This window comes from Diadema setosum, chromosome 1 (assembly GCF_964275005.1).
Source record: "Diadema setosum chromosome 1, eeDiaSeto1, whole genome shotgun sequence".
Classification (NCBI taxonomy): Eukaryota; Metazoa; Echinodermata; class Echinoidea; order Diadematoida; family Diadematidae; genus Diadema; species Diadema setosum.
The window spans coordinates 844,563-869,955 of record NC_092685.1 but is presented as its reverse complement, the minus strand read 5'-3'; the positions used below and the strand labels follow the sequence as shown (position 1 = coordinate 869,955).

Sequence of the window (25,393 nt, the reverse complement as noted above, 5' to 3'; positions counted from 1 at the left end):
TGGGCTGCTAACTTCAGCACAGGCATAGATACGGACTATGGAAAACCAAATAGGATTAGGGTTAGGGTTGGGGTAACTACACGCAGCCGCTGTCGCGAATCGCGACAGCGCTGCACCTCTATTCCTTCGTGGACGTTGTTATCGTTCACTGTTTCCTTCATGAATATCTTTATTAATCGTGGAAAACTAAAATATAAGGAATTATCGTAATCTATGACCATCATTCAATAACCGGTATGCGATTTTTAGTTTAATTACGTCTAAAACTTACCGAAATCTATGGCTGAAATCAGGTCTGTAAACGTCCTTACTGCTTCACTCCTCATCTGCGTGTTATATGAATAGCATTCACTCTCATATACTACAACGTAGGTAGTCGGAGATAGTCGGATGACCCCGACTAAAAAAGGTCAAATCATTGCCGGTGCAGCACGCGCGGATCTACTACAAGTTTTACGTAACACATGAAACGCACGGGCGCACGGGCGTAGGTAAAAAGCAACCACTTCTGAATGCGCATGCGTGGTAGTTTGTTGATTTTTTGAAGCTCTCGAAGGAAAAGATGCCACCGCACGATCTATACTCCGAAAAATTCAACAATAAGGTCTGGATACCAACAAAACGCCGAATTCAACTCAACAATCAGGAAAATATGCTGTAGGTAAGTGAAAGTGTTGCAATTATATTACTCTTAAAATCATACAAAATAAAAGGTATTTTATGTGATTTTGCCGTCAATAGTGACGGTCGTTTACAACGTTGAAACACTAACACATGTCAGACCCTGTGCGCAGCACAGTGTCTGGTCAGGCTAGGGTTGGGGTTAGGGTTTAGGATTAGGGTGAGGGTTAGGGATTGGGTTTGGGTTAGGGTTAGGGTGAAACCATTTTGGCTTTCCATAGACTAGTCCATATCAGTTCGGGAAACCCACTCACAAGGGGGGCCCCTCCTTATAAGTAACCCGTCCCCCTTATAAGTAACCCCGTCCCCCTTATAAGTAACCCCCAGGGCACCCCTTATAAGGAGTCTCCACGCTTTTTTGCAATGCAACGCGAAAATGAAAGGACTGCGGCAATTCGCTTGATTATGTCCATAAAGCTTCACAAGTTTCCTAGTTACTCACGAAATTTGAGCAAAATCGGTTTGAGGCATCATATCTAAAATCATGGATTTAAATGCGATGTCAAACGACCCATGCGAATGCTGAAATGCGAGCGATTACTGGCGTGAGTGTCGCCAGGCGCGGCGGCGCGGCAATGTTTGAGTGCAGACGTGGCGACTGACCTCCGTACTCAGTCGCCACGTCTGCACTCAAGCATTGCCGCGCCGCCGCGCCTGGCGACACTCACGCCAGTAATCGCTCGCATTTCAGCATTCGCATGGGTCGTTTGACATCGCGTTTAAATCCATGATTTTAGATATGATGCCTCAAACCGATTTTGCTCAAATTTCGTGAGTAACTAGGAAACTTGTGAAGCTTTATGGACACAATCAAGCGAATTGCCGCAGTCCTTTCATTTTCGCGTTGCATTGCAAAAAAGCGTGAAGACTCCTTATAAGGGGTGCCCCGGGGGTTACTTATAAGGGGGACGGGGTTACTTATAAGGGGGACGGGTTACTTATAAGGAGGGGCCCCCCTTGTGAGTGGGTTTCCCGAACTGATATCTATGCCTGTGCTGAAGTTAGCAGCCCAAAATAATTTAGACCCCTAAAACCCACAGGATAGCCAGGGAATCTGTAATAACATTAGTTCTATAACGTAGTGTGGAGCATTAGCGAACACTGTCGTAAGTACGTCTTACCGGTAGAACTCTCTGACTCTAACGTTAGATATCTATCTTATTCTAACACAGAACACAGTTACCTTTTTTAGACACTTGTGTAGATGCTACGCCTACCTACGGGGCCGATCGATGCTACGTTTCGTCTTGTGTAAACTTGCAAGGGAGGCCAAGGAAAGCGATCAAATGCATTATTATAAGGCAGTGTATACAACCACACGCGTGTGTCTTTACCATCCAGCCACACGAGTGTGGTTGTAGCCATGGCCCAAGTCGCTGGATACAGCCACACTTGTGTGTAATGTACATGTACATAGGGATACAATGTACACACACGGTACGGAGAAGATGATCGCCGTGCGTGCATGTCAAACACGTAAACGCCACGCAATCAGCTTGCTCACAAAGTGATGAAAGTAACCTCATTTTCATACCTTTTAATATTGTTATTTTACAAATATATTTTTCGCTCCATTCTCATCTTGTTTGCTTGATATGATGGATTTAGAATTAATAGCAAAGTTACAACTGCCGCTAAATTGGGGGACTTTGGATTGACATCGCTAAACTGCTGGTGGTGTGCTAGCGATCGCTCAGTGCAGCTGCAGCCTAGCCAGCGCAGTTGTGCCGCCTGCCCCAGGAGGGACCCGGACTCGCGCGCCGGCTGCCTGTGTACGCTGGATCGTGGATGCGCGATTTGCGAGTACCCGAACGAACGACACGAAGGCGAAGTCTCAATAACGGCGACACGATGTATCAAAATCAATTGTAACTTTAAATTTACCTCATCAAATCAAGAAAATGAGAATAAAGTTAAAAATGAAAAAAAAGTAAATTTGTCTAGATGGTGTGATAATATTAAATGGGATTAATCTAGGAGGCAGGTTCATGTTCATTGCTTTGCAGTGGTGCATGATCGCGTGTTGATGTGGCCGGCCACACACACATTCCCGCTACGTGTTTGTGGATATGTACATAGTACAGTACATTATACACACGAGTGTGGCTGTATCCAGCAACTAGGGCCATGGCTACAACCACACTCGTGTGGCTGGATGGTAAAGACACACGCGTGTGGTTGTATACACTGCCTTATTATAAAGACACAGTCAGTACTCACTCACTCAGTAGATCTAGTAGGTTCCACCCCCCTTTTAGAGTTCTACATCAGATTCTATTCTGCTCTGCCTCTCAACCTGGCGCCCCTGAGCTGCTGTGCCTCTAATAATTCCGGTGGGTGCAAATTTTTATTTATGGTAGACAGGCAGGCGAGGCCGAGGGAGACCGACTGTTCAGCATCATTCGGTGTATCTAAACAACACGTGTTGACTCCACATGTAACCGAGTGCGAATGTACGTGCCCGAGCATACTACAGTGTAATGCTCAGCGCCAGAGGCGCGCCCAGGGTACAGCAGCGCGGGGATCGCCGGTACATGTACGGTGGTATGGTGGTATCGCGTCTCTGCGAATCTTTTCCCACAGTGCAGTCGAGTCGCGTCAGCCGTAGCCTTTTGACAAGGCCTCGTGGCTGAAGATTGAGACTAACTCGCCACACCGAGAACCCGAGACCGAGTGGCGCAGCCGCTCGCTCGGCTCGGTCTCGCATTCACCGTAGTACCCGTTCTCTCGCAGTTAGTCTCTTTTTCAGCCACGAGGCCTTGCCAAAAGGCTATGTCAGCCGCGCACCGACCGGTACATTTTCGATTATTTTCGCCGGTGATGAACCAGCGTCAAATTTTGTGCCGAGTACGCCAAGCTGATCCCGATCCTGGACGGAAAGCCAATAAGTTTCAAGTTCACGTTTCAAGTTTCAAGTTTATTCAAGGACGAAAAACGAGATTTGTTGACATCAGACCCTAGAGACTGAGTGAATGACGGCTGTAATCACGAAGAAGGTCCTTACTTCAGGTTTTATTCGAGCTGGCGTGTGTCGGTACATAAATACGATCACACAAAAGATGGTGAGTGGTAACAAATTGTCTACACAGTATCAATGACTGCGGGTGGGTGAGTGTGATGAGACTCCAAACGTTGAACAGTCAAATGTCTTTCACACAGGTACCGGTATTGTGCCTGATGACTCTGGTTTCATAGTGTAACGGGTTAGCTTTATAACTTCTACTGCTTAGGTTCTGACAGTTACCATTATTTTTGCTTTGATTTGTTTTGCACTTTAGTTTTTTACAGGTAACGTTAGGGAGCTAAAATTGCTGGCACTGGCTATGTACAGTAGGACCTAAGGGTACCGGTTTTCGACACTTTAGCACATTTCCTTGTTTACCATCAATACTGCACCGTTTTACCTCAGAATTTCGATATGAAGTTGAGCTACAAAGGCAAATAATAATATGCCTTAAACGAATTCCCATTTGAATGCACTCGCGTTCAATTTTTAAGCGATTTCCGTCACGCCGTCGCTGGCATCAGATTTCGACACGCAGCATCATTTTTCGACACAATCACAGCGCGCATCACACAGAAATCACATGGCGCGTACAGTACGCGTACACTGCATTGTGGACGCAAACTAGCAATCATACCGGCGCAAGAACTTGTTGTTTCCTCTATAACGTGTCTTGATATGGGAATGTCGAAATCTGGTGCCACATTCTCAAAGCCAACTCTTTCTAAAAGTTTGCTCATTTATCACGAATTCAGCCATGAAATTACTAAAGACGATTATGAAATCAAACATCAAGATTTGGCAAACAAACTGATACTAAAGCAAGATAACCGGCACGGGTGAATTTAATTTTACGGCGATGTATACAAAATGCGTCATATTGTTTTGAACCCCTAAAAATGGCTGACATTAACATTTCTGCTGACACTGTGTTGCTTTTCTCCTAAATATTCTACCGTCGGATTATGATGACAAGTGACAAACGGTGTTTATATAAGACTAGAAATGTGATTGACAACTTGGTTGATTGCTGAAGTCAGACGTTTGTATTGAGTATGAAATTTTATATAAATTATCTGCTGGGTGTCGAAATCTGGGTCCTGTTGAAAACTGGTGCACTAACGGTAGATAAGATAGACTAGTTAGTATCACTGATCAGCTTCTTTTTTCACCAAAAGTGAGCATCTGTCGAGCTGTCCATACACGTGCAATAGTTACCAAGCTGGCTAGGGCCCCAGACAACTCACCCTCGAGACAAGTCACCCGGAAGACAGCTCGCCCTCGTTTTTCGAGGGCGAGTTGTCTCGGGTCTGAGGGCGAGTTGTCTTAAGTGGCGAAGGAATATACCCCGAATGATTGATTTAATCTCAGACAAAATAAAAGCTGCTTCAAAATAATTTTGCATTTAACTTTATCTGCCTAAATTGAATTTCAGAATGCACACAGTTTCTATTTTCTCCGATTAAAATCATCTTTAAGATGAAAATTATGGCATTTTGTTATCGCATTTTCCTAGCCCTGAGATCGCAAGAATCGCCGAATCGTCCGTGCCCGATCTCAGCTCGCCCCCTGATTCTCATCGGCAAACTGCAGTAAATTTTTCGATTTTGAATGCACCTCTTAGAATTCATTTATGGTTCAGGTTTCATTATTGATTAATGATGCTAGATAGTAGGTTAAATTTGATTAATATTTCACTGTCTTCGTTTATTCAGCAAAAGAAGAAGAAGATACGATCTTGCCCTCGCCGCTTTTTCTCCCGCTGGCGCGGCGTGCATTGTGGGCTGCATTGTGTTCCCGTTATGCCAGAGCTGAGCGTCGCGCGCCCGCGACTCCGGGGTAAACTTCTCTGGCCTCCCGTTGGCTTTCCACTGCCGGTCGGGTTTAATGTGTCGCCGTCTTCACGATTTGAAGTTGAATTTGGTATAGTTTTGATGATGAACTTGACTCCGAGTGGGTGAACATAGCCCTAATTTCGATTGATCTCTTAGTCATTAAATTTGCTCTCTACAACTTAACAACCGAAACCCCGCCGGCAGTTGAAAGCCAGCGGGAGGACAGGAAGGTTTACCCCGGAGTCGCGGGCGCGCGACGCTCAGCTCTGGGTATAAGTTAACAGGAACACAATGCAGCCTACAATGCATGCCGCGCCAGCGGGAGAAAAAGAGGCGAGGGCGAGATCGTATTTTCTTCTTCTTTTGCTGAATAAACGAAGACAGTGAAATATTAATCGAATTTATAGCATCATTAATCAATAATACAAACCTGAATCATAAATGAAGTCCCAAGAGGTGCATTCAAAGTCGAAAAATTTACTGCAGTTTGCCAAGAAGAATCAGGGGGCGAGCTCACATCGGGCATGGCAATTCTAGCAATCTCAAGCCAGGGCTGGGAAAATGCGAAAACAAAATGCCATAATTTTCATTTTAAAAATGATTTTAATCAGAAAAAAATAGAAACTGTGTGCATTCAGATAAATGCAAACTCATTCTTAAGCAGCTTTTATTTTGTCTGAAATTAAATCAAACATTCGGGGTATACTAGTATTCCTTCGCCACTTGAGACAACTCGCCCTCGGACCTGTCTCGAGGGCGAGTTGTCCTGGATCCGCTGGCTAACTGCGAGCAGCCCCAACACGCAGTGTTGGGGCTGCGCATTGTAGCAGATATGATCATGACAGGCGAAGTATAGCGCCTAAATATCAATATGAAATCGCAAAAATTCTGTAATATGAAGACTTACAGGTGAAGTTATAATGTTGAAGACTGACTGCGTTCAACTTTTGGTCCTGCCAATATTCCATTTCTGCTCGAATTGATGAGTTAAATACGACTCGGTCTAAAGGAACTTGGGAGAACGACATCTTATACAGTCAATGGATATGAAACTTGTGCGCATGCGCTGGCCGTCAATTCATCTGTACAGCTGTAGCTTTATGGCAAGGCTGTATCATACTGTTGTGGCAAACCCTCTCGCTGTATATTGCGTTGCTTTCTGGGTGGGTACGCGCGCGCAGGCCTTGTCAGAAGGCTAAAAGCATTGCGACTCCGCCCAGCACATGAATATTTATGTGCGCAGTGTACTGCATACTGATTTCGAAAATGGTGAATGGGATGGGGAGCTAGGAGATGGACCTGTAAAAAAAAACATTTTTTCAAGATCATTGGACCAGTGTGAACAAGAACAAGGTGAACGTATGGTAGGAATTAGATAAGAATCTTATGTTTACTATAAAAGTAAGTTTTTTTCTAGTGAAATTCGAAACTTACGGAGGCGCGAAAATCTGTGACAGACTGTGTATGTTTTTCAAGCTTACCGATATAGCACTCTATTGACTCAGGACGCTCCCACAGTGTGTAACTGTGTACACGGAGCGTCCCGGGGTTACCAGGCTGGCCAACTTGGTAAATCACCTTGCAGAAGAGGCCTATAACATTTATGACATAAGGCATGCAGATCAGTGCAGATCGAGACGAGAAGTCAACTCACGATGACAAGTTGGGCCGCGGAAAGTTTTTCAGTGTGTGTGTGTGTGTGTGGATGGGGGGAGGGGTGTCAAGGTCAAGTCTCAGGGCGGAATCTTTGGAAATTTAAATTCATAGTTATAGATAATGGGTGTTGTGATTTTTCATTTTTTTCTGATTTTTTACCTTTTCATTTTCGACGAGCCAAAAGTGTGTGTGTGTGTGTGTGTGTGTGAGGTGGGGCTATCTGGTAGCTAGATACTAATAGCATGGGAATGAGGGATCCAAGCCTGAAGTGCCACTGGGTAGGCTACTCGATCTCCAAGTAACCCCGGCGCGGGGCACTTTAAAACGGTACATGTTGGGGTCGATGTAACCCCGGGGCGCTCCTTGTACACAGTTATACTGCGTAGCCTTGGGGCTGGTCACAGTTTATAGGGTCGCCGGTGCGGTTACTCTCCAAGATAACTATTGACCGATTCTGTGACGCGCTATGTCTTTTTTTGGCATGGGCAGCGCCATTACGCGGTGTCTCAGCCGACCCCCCCCCCCCCCCGCTTCCCACTCCCCACCCCTCTCCCTACATTAGCACGCGCGCAGAATGAAAAACTGATGCATGGTTGCTTTAGCCAATGGGCGTCTCGTACTGAGTGCGCGAATGCTTTCTTAGTGCGCGAACCTTTGTTACAAGTGCGCGATAAACATGTTGCCCGGGGGGTGGGGGAGAGCAGGGGGGGGGGGGTCGGCTGAGACACCGCAATTTGAGCTCATGGCTGCGCCCAGTGCCATAAAATGTCTGCTGCCGTCAACGAACCCGAATCGGTCAATACACAGCCCAGTCACTGTAGAAACGCAACAGGGCTGTACCAGGATGGTGCACAACAACAAAGCGAACGCAAAGCGAACGTGTCGATCATGTCGAGTTTTGATACTTGACATCATTTTGGTCACCTCAAACTCATTACAGACAGTCTTCATATATTAGAAATATGTTTATGTTATCGATATTGACCAAAGAGATTATACCACAAGAGGGCGTAGTCCAGTAGAGAGGCAGCCGCGCGAGGGAGCTGCCATTTTGCATTGTGGGAGCCGCCATTGCACGGATCCTGTACAGTAGATGGCAGCACACTGTTAAATGCGCTTGACTTGAATATTCGGCGCAGTGACCTTGCGTTGTTTTATTGTGACGTCACAATGGTCATGTTTAAGCGTCATAATGGTGCTGATGTTGTTTGATTTTATGGCGTGAGTGGGAATGTACGCGAAACAAACGTCATAGTGCTCAACTACTGTCTAGTCTACACCCAAGTTCCCACTGTTAATTTTGCGAACAACAAAAAGGTCTGGACTCTACTAAATGGTTCAAATGATATGGTATCATCGCAGAAACTAATATTTAAACAATTAACCACATTGCGATTCTGAAAATGAAAATGTGTAATGAAGAATAACATATCATTCCAGATATGATATGAGAAGATATGACTTGAACGTAGACTTAGATCCAGTGCCAGGAGCTGAGTGTGCGCTCCCTCTTCAATTTTGGACGCACTATTTGTACGCACGCGTATGACGACTACTTACTCTATCTGTAGGTATAATCTCTTTGATATTGACATACACAATTCACAACGAACTTACTGAAAACGAAGATTATGTGCAACATGTGGGAACGGTACTTTGTCTTTCACTGACAGCCATTTTGAATAATCGGGAGTTCACACGATCAGAGCTGCACTTTTAAAGGTCAAGAAGTGCAGCTCCAATCATGTGAACTCCCAATTATTCAAAATGGCAGTCAGTGAAAGACAATGATATATGTCTTCCAATACTTCATGAATGCATCCTGTTAACAAGTTCAATATTTTTTGCTCAGGCCCAATACAGAGTGGAGAGAGACACCTTTGGTGAGATTGAGGTTCCAGCAGACAAGCTCTATGGAGCCATGACAGCACGCTCACTTATCAACTTTGACATCGGTGGTGACATGGAGAAGATGCCTGTAAGCAAGACATTTTTCCACTGTTTATACTGTGGGGGAAAATTTTGGGTCCTCCTCGAGGAGGATTGAAAAAGCTGTCTTTTGTCTGTTTATGCTGCTCGGGCTGCCTGCCAAGAGCTGGCCCCGACTGGCACTGTTTTCATGGCAATCAAGTTTCCCTCCAATAACCTACTTTTGAATTTCTTTATATAACTGCAAACATGACTGAGCACAAAAATGTGCAACATTTGGTGCCAGTTGTACATTGTACAGTGTTAATCAGCTGTGGTCAGTCATGATGGCTGGTTTGTTCATGTTAGCCAGCGATTAGAAAAATTGGCTACTGGTACCTGAAATAGATTGTTATTGGAAGCAGCTAGAATTGTTTTAATGACTGATTGCTAGGCACTGTGTGATATTATGCAGCCGTTGCTTGTGTAATAGCACGGCATGTAAATTGATTTGAATTAAACAACAGGGTGTATATCCTTTCTCCCATTTTTATTGTAATTTATGCATTAATTTCATATATACTGTAAGTGCTAACTACTCATGTCAATCATGTGAAAAATAATCTTGGTATAGAACTTGAAGATACCCTCTTGTATTTTATGTGTAAGATTAATTTTGCTTTAATAACATAATTCAAGAATACAAGGATGGGCTGAAATTCTTACAAGAAGTTTTCCATTTGTTTCCAGACTCCTATCATCAAAGCCTTTGGGATTTTGAAAAGGTGTGCAGCAGAAGTCAATACTGAGTTTGGTCTTGACTTGGACAAGGCTAACTTCATCATCAAGGCAGCTGATGAGGTACTGAGATTTGTTCAGCAGGCATCTATGACAAACCCTTTTTATAAACCCAGTTATAAAATGGGTTCAAGAATGTAGCCAATTGGAAGCGCTGAAATGAGTCACGTGTGCGTACATTAATTTCTCACTAACATGCACGGCCTGACGTCACAATGTTTACACTAGCAGTGCGCACTCAATCAGTTGTTACGCGCTACTATACGCGCTGTCAATCCTGTAAACAACTTCTAGTTCGGGCTGCCGGCCGGCCTTTCTTGTGTGCATAACATGTGTGGCGTACGTATACTCTTATACGTACAGTACTTATATGTGCGGGATTTCCGAGTGCGACGTGCGTAAATGTTTGGGACGAACATCTTCGGACATCTTGACTCTTGAGCAAGTGCTACATGTAGCTGACTGGTATTGACCCACAAAGGTACGTGAAAAATGCTGTTAGTTTTCGACCCATTTTATAAAACAAATGATGCACAGGATTATTTCGTGGCGTTTGTGGAGATGCAGCTCACTCTCGGGTATTTACAATGTAGTGCAACATGCACTCGGCTTCGCCTCGTGCATGTTTCACAATTGTAAATACCCTCAAGTGCGCTACATATCCACTAACGCACTCTATCCTGTGCATCATTTGTATAATATCATGACTCTCAGTATATCAGATATTATACCTCTTATGCAGGCACTCAATGTTGTACATTTTAAAACCACCGTGGGAGCTAGTAGCCTTTGATATGTGTACCTTGCTTTTGTCTCAAATTAAACTTTCCCCTTGGCTGTAAAAAAGGAAAAATGTTTTTGAGAAAATGAATGGGGTATATCTGGCATGACATAGAACAAAGTATTGGATGAAACAATTACTTTTGCAGTGTCTGCAGTGTCCCTTTTTGCAAATGTGAACATTTTGTTGGTAGGAAGCAGAGAGGAAGAAAGAGTGGTATTTCTGTGTGAATTAAAAAGCTCACTTGCCAAGTATGGTATACATGCAGCTATTTTTATGCCTCCGCAACGAAGTGGCCGGAGGCATTATGTTTTCGGGTCATCCGTCCGTCCGTCCCGTTTTGTTTTTGTCGATATCTCAAGAACCGTGTGGTGGTTTTACATCAAACTTGGTTTAAGGGTATATCCTTGGGGGATAATACTTTGTGTGGATTTTAGGGTCACAGGGTCAAAGGTCAAAGGTCACAGGTTATTTTGTGAAAAAAAAAATTTGAAATTTCATGTTTTTCTCCATATCTCGCAAATGGTTCTAAGGTATATTCATGGAACTTAGTATATATGCTTGTACCGATGGGCAGTGATTATCTAGGGAAGTTGGGGTCATGGGTCAAAGGTCACGGGGTCAAAGGTCAAGGTCAACTCCTCAAAATATCACTACTTTCCTTATATTTATGCAATGCCTGAAGGTTTTTTTGTTTTGTTTTTTTTAACTTGATGTATGCATGTATTACCCAATATATATTCTGTGGGAAGTTTCTTGCCAAAAGGTCAAAGGTCAAAGTTCAAAGGTCAAGTGAATGTGCTGAATTGCACTTTTTCCTCCATATCTCAAAAGTAACTCAAGGTATCATCATGAAACTTACATATTTATGCATGTTCAACCTAACAGTGATTCTCTTTGGAACTGTGAGGTCAAAGGTCAAAGGCCAGGTTTAGATAATGCTATTTTCCCTTTTGATACTGAAATTATACTTTTTCTCAATACCTTGAAAATTACGCAATGCATAAACTTATAAAAGGGTCAAAAGTCATCAGTTCCCCAAATACCTGCACTCTGACATTTTAATCATTCATCCAATTGAACCCTGTTCTAGGAAAGTGAACATTCAGCACATTTGTGTCAAACCTGTCATTTTAATATTTTGCCAATTGTGTGAAACTGTCATCACACATTGTCAAGACATTGTACTATAGACCTATTAGGAGAACCATGCATTATGGCGGAGGCATATCAGTCGCCGTAGCGATATATCTAGTTTTTTCTTCATTTGAAAAATTGTCATGCTACACTTCATTCTTGTTCATGTCACATGGAAGAGTGTTTTTTGCACTTAACAACAGCAGAAAATTCATGTTGCAGGTTATTGCAGGCAATCTGAATGAACACTTTCCTCTAGTGATCTGGCAGACAGGGTCTGGGACACAGACTAACATGAATGTCAATGAGGTGATTAGTAATCGTGCCATCCAGCTGATGGGAGGACAGCTTGGTAGTAAGACACCTGTACATCCTAATGATGACGTCAACAAGAGTCAGGTATGGAGGATGCTAGGCTCTTGAATTCATGACACCAAAACACACACATTTTGACAAAATTCTAAAGCCATTAAATTGCTGACAACAAACAAGATGGCATCATGCTAAAGGAAGTACAATGTTTGAAGTTTAACAAAGGAGAAGTATGCAAAAAGAGAAGAAGAAGAAGAAAGAAAGAAAAATCTTCCTCCAAGAATGAAAGTAGTGTTGTTTTGTACAAATCTGAAATGATCCAGACAGATTATAAAGAAGTCATGAATGTTGCATTAGTTATCTGATATGATACTCTATCTGGCCTTATTAACCTTATTTACCACTTAACTATGATATGTCTAATGCCAAAGTCTGAACGATTAATTATCTTTCGCAGAAGACTAAACGTTTGCTGGACTGTGTGAGAAGCAGTGCTTTTCCTCTTGAAAGGCATTTGAGAATAGAATACGTTGAACTTTGAACACAATCAAGAAAAAATGTTTTAGTTAATCATGAGGAGTTCGATGCAAAAGACATGACAAAAAACAGCTTGTATGTGATGCCCATATGACATGGACAACTTGCAGACATTGAAGTTGCTAAAGATTCCTCTCATCTTTTCCACAAAGTCATAGATCTACTTTCTTTGATTCGGTACAAGAATGTAAGATCTCTGTAGAATGAAGTTTTCAACATTTGCAAATTTTGGCACAATATGCACCTGTTTTTCATTGATTTCATTTGTTTCAGAGTTCTAATGACACCTTTCCAACTGCAATGCACATAGCTGTGGCCCTTGAGATTGAGCAGAGACTGATGCCTGGCCTCAAATTACTACACAGCGCCCTCAGAAACAAGGAAGAGGAGTTCAAAGATGTCATTAAAATCGGTAGAACACACACTCAGGTGAGCCAGGAGCTCTGTTTGGTTTGACATTTACTGTTATTGCACAGATTTACTGATACCCTAATGAGACTAGCAGATTCTACTGACATGAACGCTACACTGCAAACAAACAGCACACTGGGTTTAGTGAAATACTGTCAAACGAGGAATGTTCGCGTGCATTTTAATTTCGCAAATTTCGCAAGCACCACCATTCGCGAAATTAAAATGCGCACGAAGGTTCTTTTCTACTCAATGTGCATTGGATGCCAGTGGCAATTCGCGAAAAAATTTCATGCTGCGAGAAAGGTCGTCGGCTCCAATTCGCGAAATTTTCATGCCGCGAATATATCGTGTTTTACAGTATGCATAGATGCTCTTATGCCTTTCCACAGAAAGTCTTATGTGCACACATACACAAGCACAAAGACATTACCAGTACTGTAAAAGTGGATATTTTCGCGCGATAAATTTTTTGTGCTTGGCCGGGTAAGATGAATTTTATGTGTATTTAATTCAACGGAATCAGGACACTAGCTATATACTGGAACATGTGGCGTGCATAAATATTCCTGTGTGCAAAAATTTCAATTCGCGAAATTTTCATGCCGCGAGTATATCGTGTTTTACAGTATGCATAGATGCTCTTATGCCTTTCCACAGAAAGTCTTATGTGCACACATACACAAGCACAAAGACATTACCAGTACTGTAAAAGTGGATATTTTCGCGCGATAAATTTTTTGTGCTTGGCCGGGTAAGATGAATTTTATGTGTATTTAATTCAACGGAATCAGGACACTAGCTATATACTGGAACATGTGGCGTGCATAAATATTCCTGTGTGCAAAAATTTCCACTTTTACAGTACATGTGTATAAATCACTATTTTTAATTTTCCTTGCCATATCTCATGGCGAAGTTATATGATTTCTGGTATTAGGTGTCTATGAAGATGTAACAAAACAAAAACTATTGCTGGCAGATCTTAACCCGTTGAGGACGAGTCCCGAGTATACTCGGGCATGTGACTATTTGAAATGCGTGTTGTAGCAAAATCAGTCCGTCCTCGGCGGGTTAAGCAGAATACTGACTTATCATTCTCTGCAGTGCTTTATAATACAAAGTTGAAGTATGATTATGTAACTATTAATTGAATGAAGTGTAGTTGGCAATACAAACAATTGTCTAGTTATTTGGCCAAGACAAAGTTTTAACCATATGTCTCTCTTCTTACCCAAAATCTTTGTTCTTGTGACTGCTCCACCAGGATGCGACTCCAATGACCCTTGGTCAAGAATTCAGTGGCTACAGAACACAAGTAGAAAATGGCATTCAGCGGGTGACTTCCTCCCTCCCACGCCTCTATGAGTTAGCAGCTGGTAGGTACAATTTTTCACTTCTTGATTCCACCTGTATTACCATCCCTGCATAAATAGATTTGTCTTTTATAAACAAAACAGAGAACCAATAAGTTCTCTGTGCTGCAGCTTCTTCTGCTATGCCAAAGTGCACTAAATATCTTGTTAAGTTGAAAGTACAGCTATAAAAGAAAATTAAGTTGCAGCTTCTTCTGCTATGCCAAAGTGCACTAAATATCTTGTTAAGTTGAAAGTACAGCTATAAAAGAAAATTAAGTTCAAAGTTTTCGTTTTGTTTTGTTTCATTTTCCAGAATTGCTAAATACTAGATTAAAATACCAGGAAAGGAAATGCAGAACTTCTCTACTTCACTTTTGTGTGTGTACTTTTTATTTATAGTCATTTCACCTTTATATTTCCTTTCAAGTGTCTTGTGTGCACAATTAATGTAATAATCATGCACTTGCTCTGCCCATCAAAGATTTTGCTCTGCATAGTTTGATTGAAATTGTAGTTACTTCAAAGAGGCAAGTCAAGTGTTCTTTTATTATGCGAGAAAAGTGAAAATGTGTTAAATTTGGTTTATATTCTTTATATCGTTATATACATGTGACATCACAAGCTGTATTAGTTTTCTCATCCAGCAGTGACTGAGCAGAAACTTCAAAGATTCATAACTTTTGAAAGGATTGTCTGATTTTCCTCAAACTCTCACTGATGTGTTCTGATATTGCTGCATTCACTAAATCCAAATGTCTATGAAGATGATTTTAGGTTAGTTAGAGGTTCTTTTTTGTGCTAGCACCAGTCATTAAGGCGAGTATCATTGTATAGCCTTAAAGGGAAGGTAAACCCAAAAAGCAATGTGGATTGAGTGAAAGCAGCAACATTAGTAGAACACATCAGTGAAAGTTTGAGGAAAATCGGACAATCGATGCAAAAGTTAGGAATTTTTAAAGTTTTGGTGTTGAAACCGCTGGATGAGGAGACTACTAGAGGATATGACGTATGAGTGGACAACAATTCAAAGAAAATATAAAGGAAATTCAACAAAAATTCACTTTTCTAGAATTATGAAAGAGCAATGGACCAACCTCTTTCAGAAAGCAGGGGGAATAATTGCTACCCCTAACATATGTCAATATCAAGTTGATGGAATTTGTAATTTTCATGAAAAATGGATTTTTGTAGAATTTTCTTTATATTTTCTTGGTATCGTTGTCCACTCATACGTCATAACCTCTAGTAGTCTCCTCGTCCAGCGGTTCCAACACCAAAACTTTAAAAATTCATAACTTTTGCATCGATTGTCCGATTTTCTTCAAACTTTCACTGATGTATTCTACTAATGTTGCTGCTTTCACTCAATCCACATTGCTCTTGGGGTTTATCTTCCCTTTAACTAAGCAGAGACATGCTCTTAGAATACTGTCATTTTGTTACAGAGCTTTTTTTATTCCATATCTTCCATGTATTCTATGTACATGAATTATTAATTGACATAATTACGGGTATAAATGAGAAGTCCTTTTACAACCATTTTTTTGTGTGTGTGCACCCAAATTATACTTAGACTATAATTCTCATATGTTGTGTATGAGTAAGAAAAAGTCTTGACTCATCAATTTTTAACAGAGACAATGATGCATATCAGTGATTGTTTATCTGCATAGTTTGCATAGGGTTCAAAATGGATTTTTAAGTACCATACCTGTTGTTCACTGTGATAATGGTAACAATCAAACTGAAAACATGTTTCAGTGTTATCACTAAGTTTATAACTTGTCGTCATTAACTTTTCTGCGTTTAAAAGATTTAGTTAATGGCCCTTCATACAATGATGATTGTTTTTTCTATGGGAATGATGAATGAAGCATGCTGGAAATATCAAACCACTTCAGATATCACAATACCGCAGCTTATCTGATTATGGATAAGGTTATGGTGTTGCATTAATTTTATACCTTCTATTTGATCAAAAGTGTAATGACTGCAGTACAAGGTCAGTGCACTGTGCACATAATTTTGTCATTGTTACAAGGAGATGAAATGATGTATGGCAGAGAGTCTGTATGATTATTAAATTGATTTTTCCAGAATTTTTTTTTTCTTTTACTGTGTCCAGGTGGAACAGCTGTTGGCACAGGGCTGAATACAAGGATAGGCTTTGCCGAGAAGGTTGCGTCAACAGTTGCCACTTACACAGGTGAGAAGTTTCCGGACTGGAATAAACTCTTGTTTAAACAGTGAACTAGACTATAGCCCTATGAAGCATTCAAAAAGAAAAAGGGAAGAATGAAATGAAGAAAAATATGACAGGTGGTGATCGTTACATAGACCAAGGTTAATATCTTCAAGAGTAGATATGCACTTTGTAAAGCAAGATGCTCACACTTTCATGCAGTCATGGTGACGTTAAACTAAAAACTTTGGACATACTGCCAAAATTATGATAGAATCTACTTATTCAGTTATTGATATTAATTTCTCTGTTTATACAACCCAAACAGGACTCCCCTTTACCACAGCTCCAAATAAGTTCGAGGCTCTGGCGTCACACGATGCTCTGGTTGAAGTGCATGGCACCCTCAATGTTCTTGCCTGCAGTTTGATGAAGATTGCCAATGACATTCGATTCCTAGGGTCAGGTCCAAGGTGTGGCCTTGGGGAATTGATCCTTCCAGAAAATGAACCAGGGAGCAGTATTATGCCTGGTAAGTCTTTTCCATGCTTATATTTCTTTGAAGAAAGGTACTTCAGCCATTGATTTCATGACATCCCCCATTGAAAAATCTGTCATGGAGCCATTTTTTAAGAACATGTTGGTGTCCTAAGCTGTTTCATAATTTAGGAGTGTATGCAATTGCAGTAGCTTGGCTATATCTAGATCTGGCACTATCAAAGAATAATGTGTGGATACTCCTACAGCAGTCTGCAGAATGCTCTTCACTTTACCAAAAAAAAAAAAAATGACAAGAGTAGGTTGATGGTTGATTCTTGTATAGTGAGATTGTTAGTATTCTTTCATTTATGAGTTCTGCAGATAACTTAGCAAGCATCTGGGTTGACTGCCCGTCATCAGAAAGTCTTTGATAGAGTCACAGAGAAAATGTTTCATTTAAAGATGTGCTGAACATTGGGCTCAAACTGATTGTTTTTAATGCTACTGTATAATCCCCAAATAAATTTTGTTGAAAAACAAAACCCTGAAGAATGTTTTTGAAATGGAATTGTTAGTGTAACATCATTACCTTTGTTTCTATGGTATGTTTTCAATATATGAATACAGTGATTTCAAGGTTATATTGCGCATTGTATACCAAACAGTTGTGCTTTTCAAAATAAAAGGAGCATTATGAGGGATGTTTATTCTGTATTTCAAGATTTCAAGATCATTTATTGTCATGCACTAAGGCATAAAAATCTTCTCAACAGTCTCCATTTCAAAATTCCACATGTAAAGGAAAATAGATATATATGTATACATAACTGAAAGGCAAGTAACAAAACACTAAACAAAGTACATCAAGTACGCGTATTCTAATAATTAAAATATTGCACTTGGTGCCTGCCCATGTACATGTGTCTCGTTCCACGAGATTCTGGTTTCAGCAATTTATCTCAGTACAGTGAAACCCCGTTATAACGAGTTCGGTTATAACGAGGAACCGCTTATAACGAGGTGATCGCGTCGGTCCCGTTTTCCTTTGCGTGTAAACCTATGGCAGAATGAATCGGTTATAACGAGTTCGGTTATAACGAGGACAATTTCGGTGCATCATGATAAAGAAAAACATCAGCAATTTGATCGGATATAATGAGGTTCCATTTCTTGACTAAATTGCCGCTTTCAAACACGCGACAAACGAAACCCTGAAAACCGAAATCACGCTATCTACGTCTTTTTCCGTTTTGCAGAGAACAGTTCCTTCCATGTTTTCTTCTAAATCACGCGATAAGACACAGGAATGTCTTCCGATGTTCCTACTAAATCATTAAATATAATCATTCAATTTTCTTTTCCGCGATACGCGTGCGTGATATTAGGGCAGACCACACCGCAACGAGAAATAAAAAAGATAACGCATTCAAAAACTTTTCATGTAGCGACACTTGTGGCCAAAAATGGACAATTGGAATGCGTGTGCAACTCATTATTATATCCTTTCCATTTTTAATTCCGACTTCCAGTTCTTTTGCTGCTTAGCAAATATGAGTGTGGATGATTAAAGCCGAAATAATTAATGAAATCATCGCGATCCCGTCGGGTGACAGTAGCGTAGAAATAGTTGAATAACGCATATTAACCTCCTTAATCGGTGTTCAGAAAAAGAAACAAATGCATTTATTAATTTGAATAGATCTGGATTTGTTCATTATCATTTAACAAACTATAATTTGAATATGAGTGTGTATGATTAAAGCCGAAATAATTAATGAAATCATCGCGATCTCATCGGGCGACAGTAGCGTAAATATAGTTGAATAACGCATGCTAACCTACTTAATCGGTGTTCCGAAAAAGAAACAAGCGCATTTATTAATTTGAATAGATCTGGATTTGTTCATTATCATTTAACAAATGATAATCTAAATATGAGTGTGTATGATTAAAGCCGAAATGATTAATGAAATCATCGCGATCTCGCCGTGTGACAGTAGCGTAAAAATAGTTGAATAACGCATGTTAACCTACTTAATCGGTGTTCGGAAAAAGAAACAAACGCATTTAACAGTTCAAGGATGTACAAAACGCGAGGAGATTTTCGAAAGAAAATAAAGAACGCATTTTTAATCCCGTCGGACGCAACGATCATACATTGTATAAAATTACAGCCGAAATGATTCATGAAATTATCGAATTCTCGCTGGGCTCCAACAGCGTAAAATACCTCTCAAGTTAACGGTAAATAACGCATGTATGTTACTCTGATATTATTGCGATCTCGCCAGGTGACAGTAGCGTAAAAAATAGTTGAATAAGCATGTTAACCTAAATCAGAAAAAGAAACAAACGTATTTATTAGTTTGAATAGATCTGGGTTTGTTCATTATCACAATTTTAACACTGCATTTCAAAATGAAGATTTTTCTTTCTTTCAGAATGGTCTATGAGGTACAGATTTGCGTAAAAAGGAACACAACGTAACCTTCCACATTCAATCCTGTCGCATATTTTTCAAGAACGGATGTACAAAACGCGAAGAGATTTTCGGAAGAAAATAAAGATCGCATTTTTAATCCCTTCCGAGCGCAACGATCATATATTGTACAAGATTACATCCGAAATGATTCATGAAATCATCGCATTCCCGCTGGGCACCAACAGCGTAAAAATACCTCGCAAGTTATGGTAAACAACGCCTGTATTTTACTCTATTTGCGCTGGTGTTAGGAAAAATTAACAAACAAGAATTACAATAAAGAATTATCTCATTTCAACCCCTACTTTTTCGTCTAATTCACAAATAATTTCCCTTTATTATCTCAATAATAATGATCCATATTGTGTAATAACAACGCAAAGGATGTTCTTAAGTTTCTTTCATTGATGGGTATATTCCGATGTCGTGCTTATGTTTTTCTTTGTTTTTGATGCGTACGGTTATAACGAGGTACCGGTTATAACGAGGTAATATCGCCGGTCCCACGGACCTCGTTTTAACGGGGTTTCACTGTAGACTCAGTTAATGAAACTCTGTTAATGAAAACAAAAAGCACACATGGCTCGGAACCCCACCCACCCATCACTCAAAAACAATACACACAGCCATACACACCCATACACACACACACGCACACACCCACACGGACATACACACAAACACACCCGCACCCACACACGTCTCATACAAGCCCACACCATAAATGTACATACCCCTACACCTATCCACATCCGCAGCGTCAGTGTGCGGCTGCGCACCCAAAACACCGATACATATCCACCCACTGCAAAAGCATGCCACGTACACATACCCAGACAGACAACATAGACACACACTTACACACCCGTATCAAACTTTCTGTCCCCGTGTCCCGAAACATGTGCGCACATGTCTGCATCAACTGAGAGAAAATGCATGTATGCCCAGTTGCGCATGCAGTACATGTGCAGGGATGTTATTCCAAACATGTATACATTGGTAAAGAAGATATTAAAATATGTTAAAATCCATAACTGCTGCCAAAATTGGGATATGGAGTACATTATAAACATACAAACCAGTACTTTTACATCACCAGAAAATTGACAGATTATTATACCCCTGTATTCCAAATATATAAATATTATCCACTAGGAAACAAAATATGTGAGTGTGTGTGTATGTTTTGTGTATGTAGCCCGAAATACACAAATATTTCATGGAATAGTTCTCTCAAATGTACCCCGGAAAGCTTCATGTGTTGATAATGTTTGTTAACCCATTTTTTTCCACCTGTAGGCAAAGTGAACCCTACCCAGTGTGAAGCTATAACCATGGTAGCAGCCCAGGTGATGGGGAACCACACAGCAGTGACTGTTGGAGGCAGTAATGGTCACTTTGAACTCAATGTCTTCAAGCCCATGATGGTTGCTAATGTCTTGAGATCTGTGAGACTTCTTGGTGATGCCTGCACGTCCTTCACCAAGAATTGTGTGGATGGCATCCAGGCTAACAGGGACACCATAAGCAGGTAGGAAACCCACTCTTGGCTGGCTTCAAATCATCTGTTGTATTTGTTACCAATGTTGTTTTGTTGTGAAAAAAGTAAGTGAGATTCATTTGTGTTTAAAGTGGTCCAAGAGATGTAAACAGTAAAACTGACTCTTGAAGAATCTAGAGGAACATGCTAGCTTGATCCCAGCATTATTGTCATGTTTAGAGATGTTAAGTGACAGGTATCATGGAGACCTTACAAGAGATCATTATATGTGAAGGTCATCTCATGGTATGGGGTTGACAAGATCCTCCTAAGAAAGAGGAGATTGCTGGAGTGAGTCTTGGTGGCAGCACTTTGATCCTTTATCATGAGATGACAGTAGTAAATATGACAACATAAACCCAGAGTGTCCCATTGACAGTGAATGTAATCTTCATTTTTACCTGTTGAGAAAGGTTTAATTGTATTAAGAGGGAGAGAGAAGCCAGATGGAAGAGAAGAACAAGAATCTGCTTTTTGCGCGTAAGGTGTATGAATGGAGTGATACATTCCTTTTGACATTATCTATGCCTGTTCCATGCTGTGTAAATGAGACAATCTAATGCTGAACTGACATTTTGCTGTGAATATATTGTGAAACATATCCCATTTTCTGCTCCATGTTCTAGATATCTAAAGGAATCCCTCATGTTGGTCACTGCCCTCAACCAACACATTGGCTATGACAAAGCAGCTCAGATAGCCAAGTATGCCCACAGGGAGGGCATCACACTGAAGAAAGCAGCTGTGACACTTGGACATCTTAGTGAAGAAAAGTTTGATGAGATTGTGCGTCCAGAACTCATGTTGGGACCAAAGTAAACATATACATCATATGGGACTTTTCTGTGTTCTACCTTCTGCCAATCATGGATAAAAATCAGGAGATTTGATATCCTGTTGGGTTTAACCAAAGAAAGTCACATTCTACCAGATATTAAGATATTGCTGGCCAAAGTTGCAAACTCTAAGGTGTAAATGGGGAAACTACCAATAATGTATAGATTCTCTGTAAGGTAATGGTTTCACTAACTGTTCTGCCAGTTTCTTTGTCTGTGCTAATTGCATATGTAAAAGGAGAATAATATATTCCAAACTGGGTAACTCTTTTGGAACCCATCCCTCACACGATGAGATCCATTTTGGTGTCAAAATTTGAGGAAACTTGCCATTTCCGGCCATTAGGTCAAGGAAGAAAATTTCAGTGGAACTCAGCTGTTCTACTCGCTCTTTCCGTACATAGAAGTCATTATACAGGCTGCCATTATTCCCGTACCCCAAACATTGTGATGTAACCTGTAAAGCTCTTACATTATATATAAACATCCCATACCCATGGCATGATTGTGGCTGGTGCTCATGGGGCATACAGATTTTATAAACAAACAGGACAAATTGATGTATAGCCAGCCTTCAGTTGCCACAAGAAAAAGCCAAAGTTGTGTCAGTGATAGTTGGGAGTACTGTAAATCCAGAAATATTCATGGCGTGAAACTTTTGTGTGCTGCCGACCATGGTGGTGTACAGTGTTGTTCTGTATTCACTGCATTGTCCAGACAAAAACTTTCTTGTGCATTTTATCTTTTCAAATCTTAGTGCCTCGCAAAAATTGTGAAAATCTCTGGTTTGACAGTAGTCGCTGTTATGGTAACAAAAGTTTCATTTTCCACTTGAATGTACAAATCCTAAAGCCAACTAATCAGTGCCAAGTGAAAGGAGCTCTAATGGATGTCTATAAAAAGAAGTCAACTTGGATGATTAGTAAGGGACTTTAATGCAATAATTGGCCTGTCCTGGGGTTCTCCATCCCCAACTTAGGTCAATATTGTATTTGAGTGTTTAAATGAACTTGATTCATTGTGTGTGCTATCAGAGGTCAAATACAGTGAAACCCCGTTATAACGAGTTCGGTTATAACGAGGAACCGCTTATAACGAGATGATCGCGTCGGTCCCGTTTTCCTTTGTGTGTAAACCTATGGCAAAACGAATCGGTTATAACGAGTTCGGCTATAACGAGATTCCGGTTATAACGAGGACATTTTCGGCGCATCATGATAAAGAAAAACATAAGAAATTTGATCGGATATAACGAGGTACCATTTTTTGACTTGCCGCTTTTCAAACACGCGACAAACGAAACATTGAAAATCGAATTCTCGCTATCCATTTCTTTTTCCCGTTTTGCAGAGAACAGTTCCTTCCATGTTTTCCTCTAAATCACGCAGTAAGACACATTTATACCATCAGATGTTCCTACTAAATTATTAAACATAATCATTCGATTTTCTTTTTCGCGAGATCACACGCGTGCGTAATGTTATAGGTCAGACCATAACACAGCGCAAAAAGGGAAAAATGATAACGCGCTCAAAAACTTTTTCATGTAGCGACACTCGTGGCCAATATGGAATTTGGAATGCGTGTGCAACTCAACATTTATTTATCCATTCCATTTGTAGTGACGACTTCCAGTTCTTTCGCTGGTGCTGGTTAGCAAATATGAGTGTATGATTATAGCTGAAATAATTAATGACTTCACGATCTCGCCGGGTGACAGTAGCGAAAAAAATAAAACGCGAAGGGATTTTCGGAAGACGATAAAGAACGCATCTTTAATCTCTTCGGGCGCAACGATAATACATTGTATGAGATAACAGCCGAAATGATTCATGAAATCATCGCTTTCCCGCTGGACACCAACAGCGTAAAATCACCTCGCAAGTTACGGTAAACGACGCACGTATGTTATTCTGAAATCATCGTGATCTCGCCGGATATGACAGTTGCGTAAAAATAGTTGAATAACGAATGCTAAGCTACTTTAACCGGTGTTCAGAAGAAGAAACAAACGCATTTAAAAATTTGAATAGATCTGGGTTTGTTCATCATCACAATTTTAACAACGTATTTCACAATGAAGATTTCTCTTTCTTTAAGAATGGTCTATGAGGAAGAGATTTGTGTAAAAAGGATCACAACTTGACCTTCTAACTTCAATTCTGTCGCATATTTTTCAAGAACGGACGTACAAAACGCGAAGAAGAAAATGAACAACGCATCTTCAATCCCTTCGGGGGCAACGAACATACATTGTATAAGATTACAGTCGAAATGATTCATGAAATCATCGCTTCCCGCTGGGCACGTACAGCGTAAAAATACCCCGCAAGTTACGATAAACGACGCATGTTATTCTGAAATCATCGCAATCTCGCCGGTTGACAGTAGCGTAAAAATAGTTAAATAACGCATGTTAAGCTACTTAATCGGTGTTCAAAAAAAAAGAAGAAACAAACGCATTTAACAATTTGAATAAATCTGGGTTTGTTCATTATCACAATTTTAACAACGCATTTCACAATGAATATTTTCTTTCTTTCAGAATGGTCTATGAGGTACAGATCTGCGTAAAAAGGATCAAACCTTCTAACTTCAATCCTGTCGCATATTTTTCAAGAACGGATGTTCAAAACGCGAAGAGATTTTCGGAAGAAAAAAAAAAACAACGCATTTTAATCATTTTGGGCGCAACGATCGTGCATTGTATAAGATTACAGCCGAAATGATTCATGAAATTATCGCATTCCCGCATGACACCACCAGCGTAAAAATATCTCGCAAGTTACGGTACACAACGCATTTATGTTACTTTATTTGCGCTGGCGTTTATAAAAATTTAATAAACGCATTGTATACAATCAGATTTTAATATAATATAATATAGAAATAAAAATAATATAGATATAAAATAATTTCCCTTTATTCTCTCGATAATAATGAGCCATAATTGTGTAATAAAACGCAAAGGATGTTCTTAACTTTCGTTAATGGGTATATTATAACGTCGTCCTTATGTTTTTCTTTGTTTTTGATGCGTACGGTTATAACGAGGTACCGGTTATAACGAGGTAATATCGCCGGTCCCACGGACCTCGTTATAACGGGGTTTCACTGTAATGAACATTATATGTCGGAACATATTTTGTGCTTAACCATGATATCTTAGACATAGAACTAAATTGTAATGGATTTGATTTGAACTACCTTTGTTTTCAATTGGGTTATGGTATCCACAATATAACTTACATTTTACTCCACAATGACTGCTTTGTGCAAAGAGCAGTTCAAAAATTTCCTGGTGTATTTCTAAGAATAGTCCATACATTGGACTTGTGGTATGACGAGGAGTCAGTCAATACTGAAATGTAGAATTATTATTGTCTTGGTTTGTTCATGTAGGTCTCGATTCCTTCTGAGGGCATGGCTGAATAAAGTGTATACTGTACTATGGA

At 40.4% G+C, this 25,393-nt stretch overlaps 1 protein-coding gene across 1 annotated transcript; it reads left to right on the top strand.

Moving 5' to 3' along the window:
- The first annotated feature begins 3,575 nt into the window (after positions 1-3,575).
- Positions 3,576-25,393, top strand: LOC140233055 (fumarate hydratase, mitochondrial-like). Its single transcript, XM_072313170.1, has 10 exons — positions 3,576-3,743; positions 9,029-9,154; positions 9,835-9,945; positions 12,023-12,199; positions 12,923-13,078; positions 14,328-14,439; positions 16,544-16,624; positions 16,929-17,132; positions 20,862-21,093; positions 21,729-25,393. The coding sequence occupies exons 1-10, from the start codon at positions 3,654-3,656 to the stop codon at positions 21,919-21,921; spliced, it is 1,482 nt and encodes a 493-aa protein (XP_072169271.1). The 5' UTR covers positions 3,576-3,653; the 3' UTR covers positions 21,922-25,393.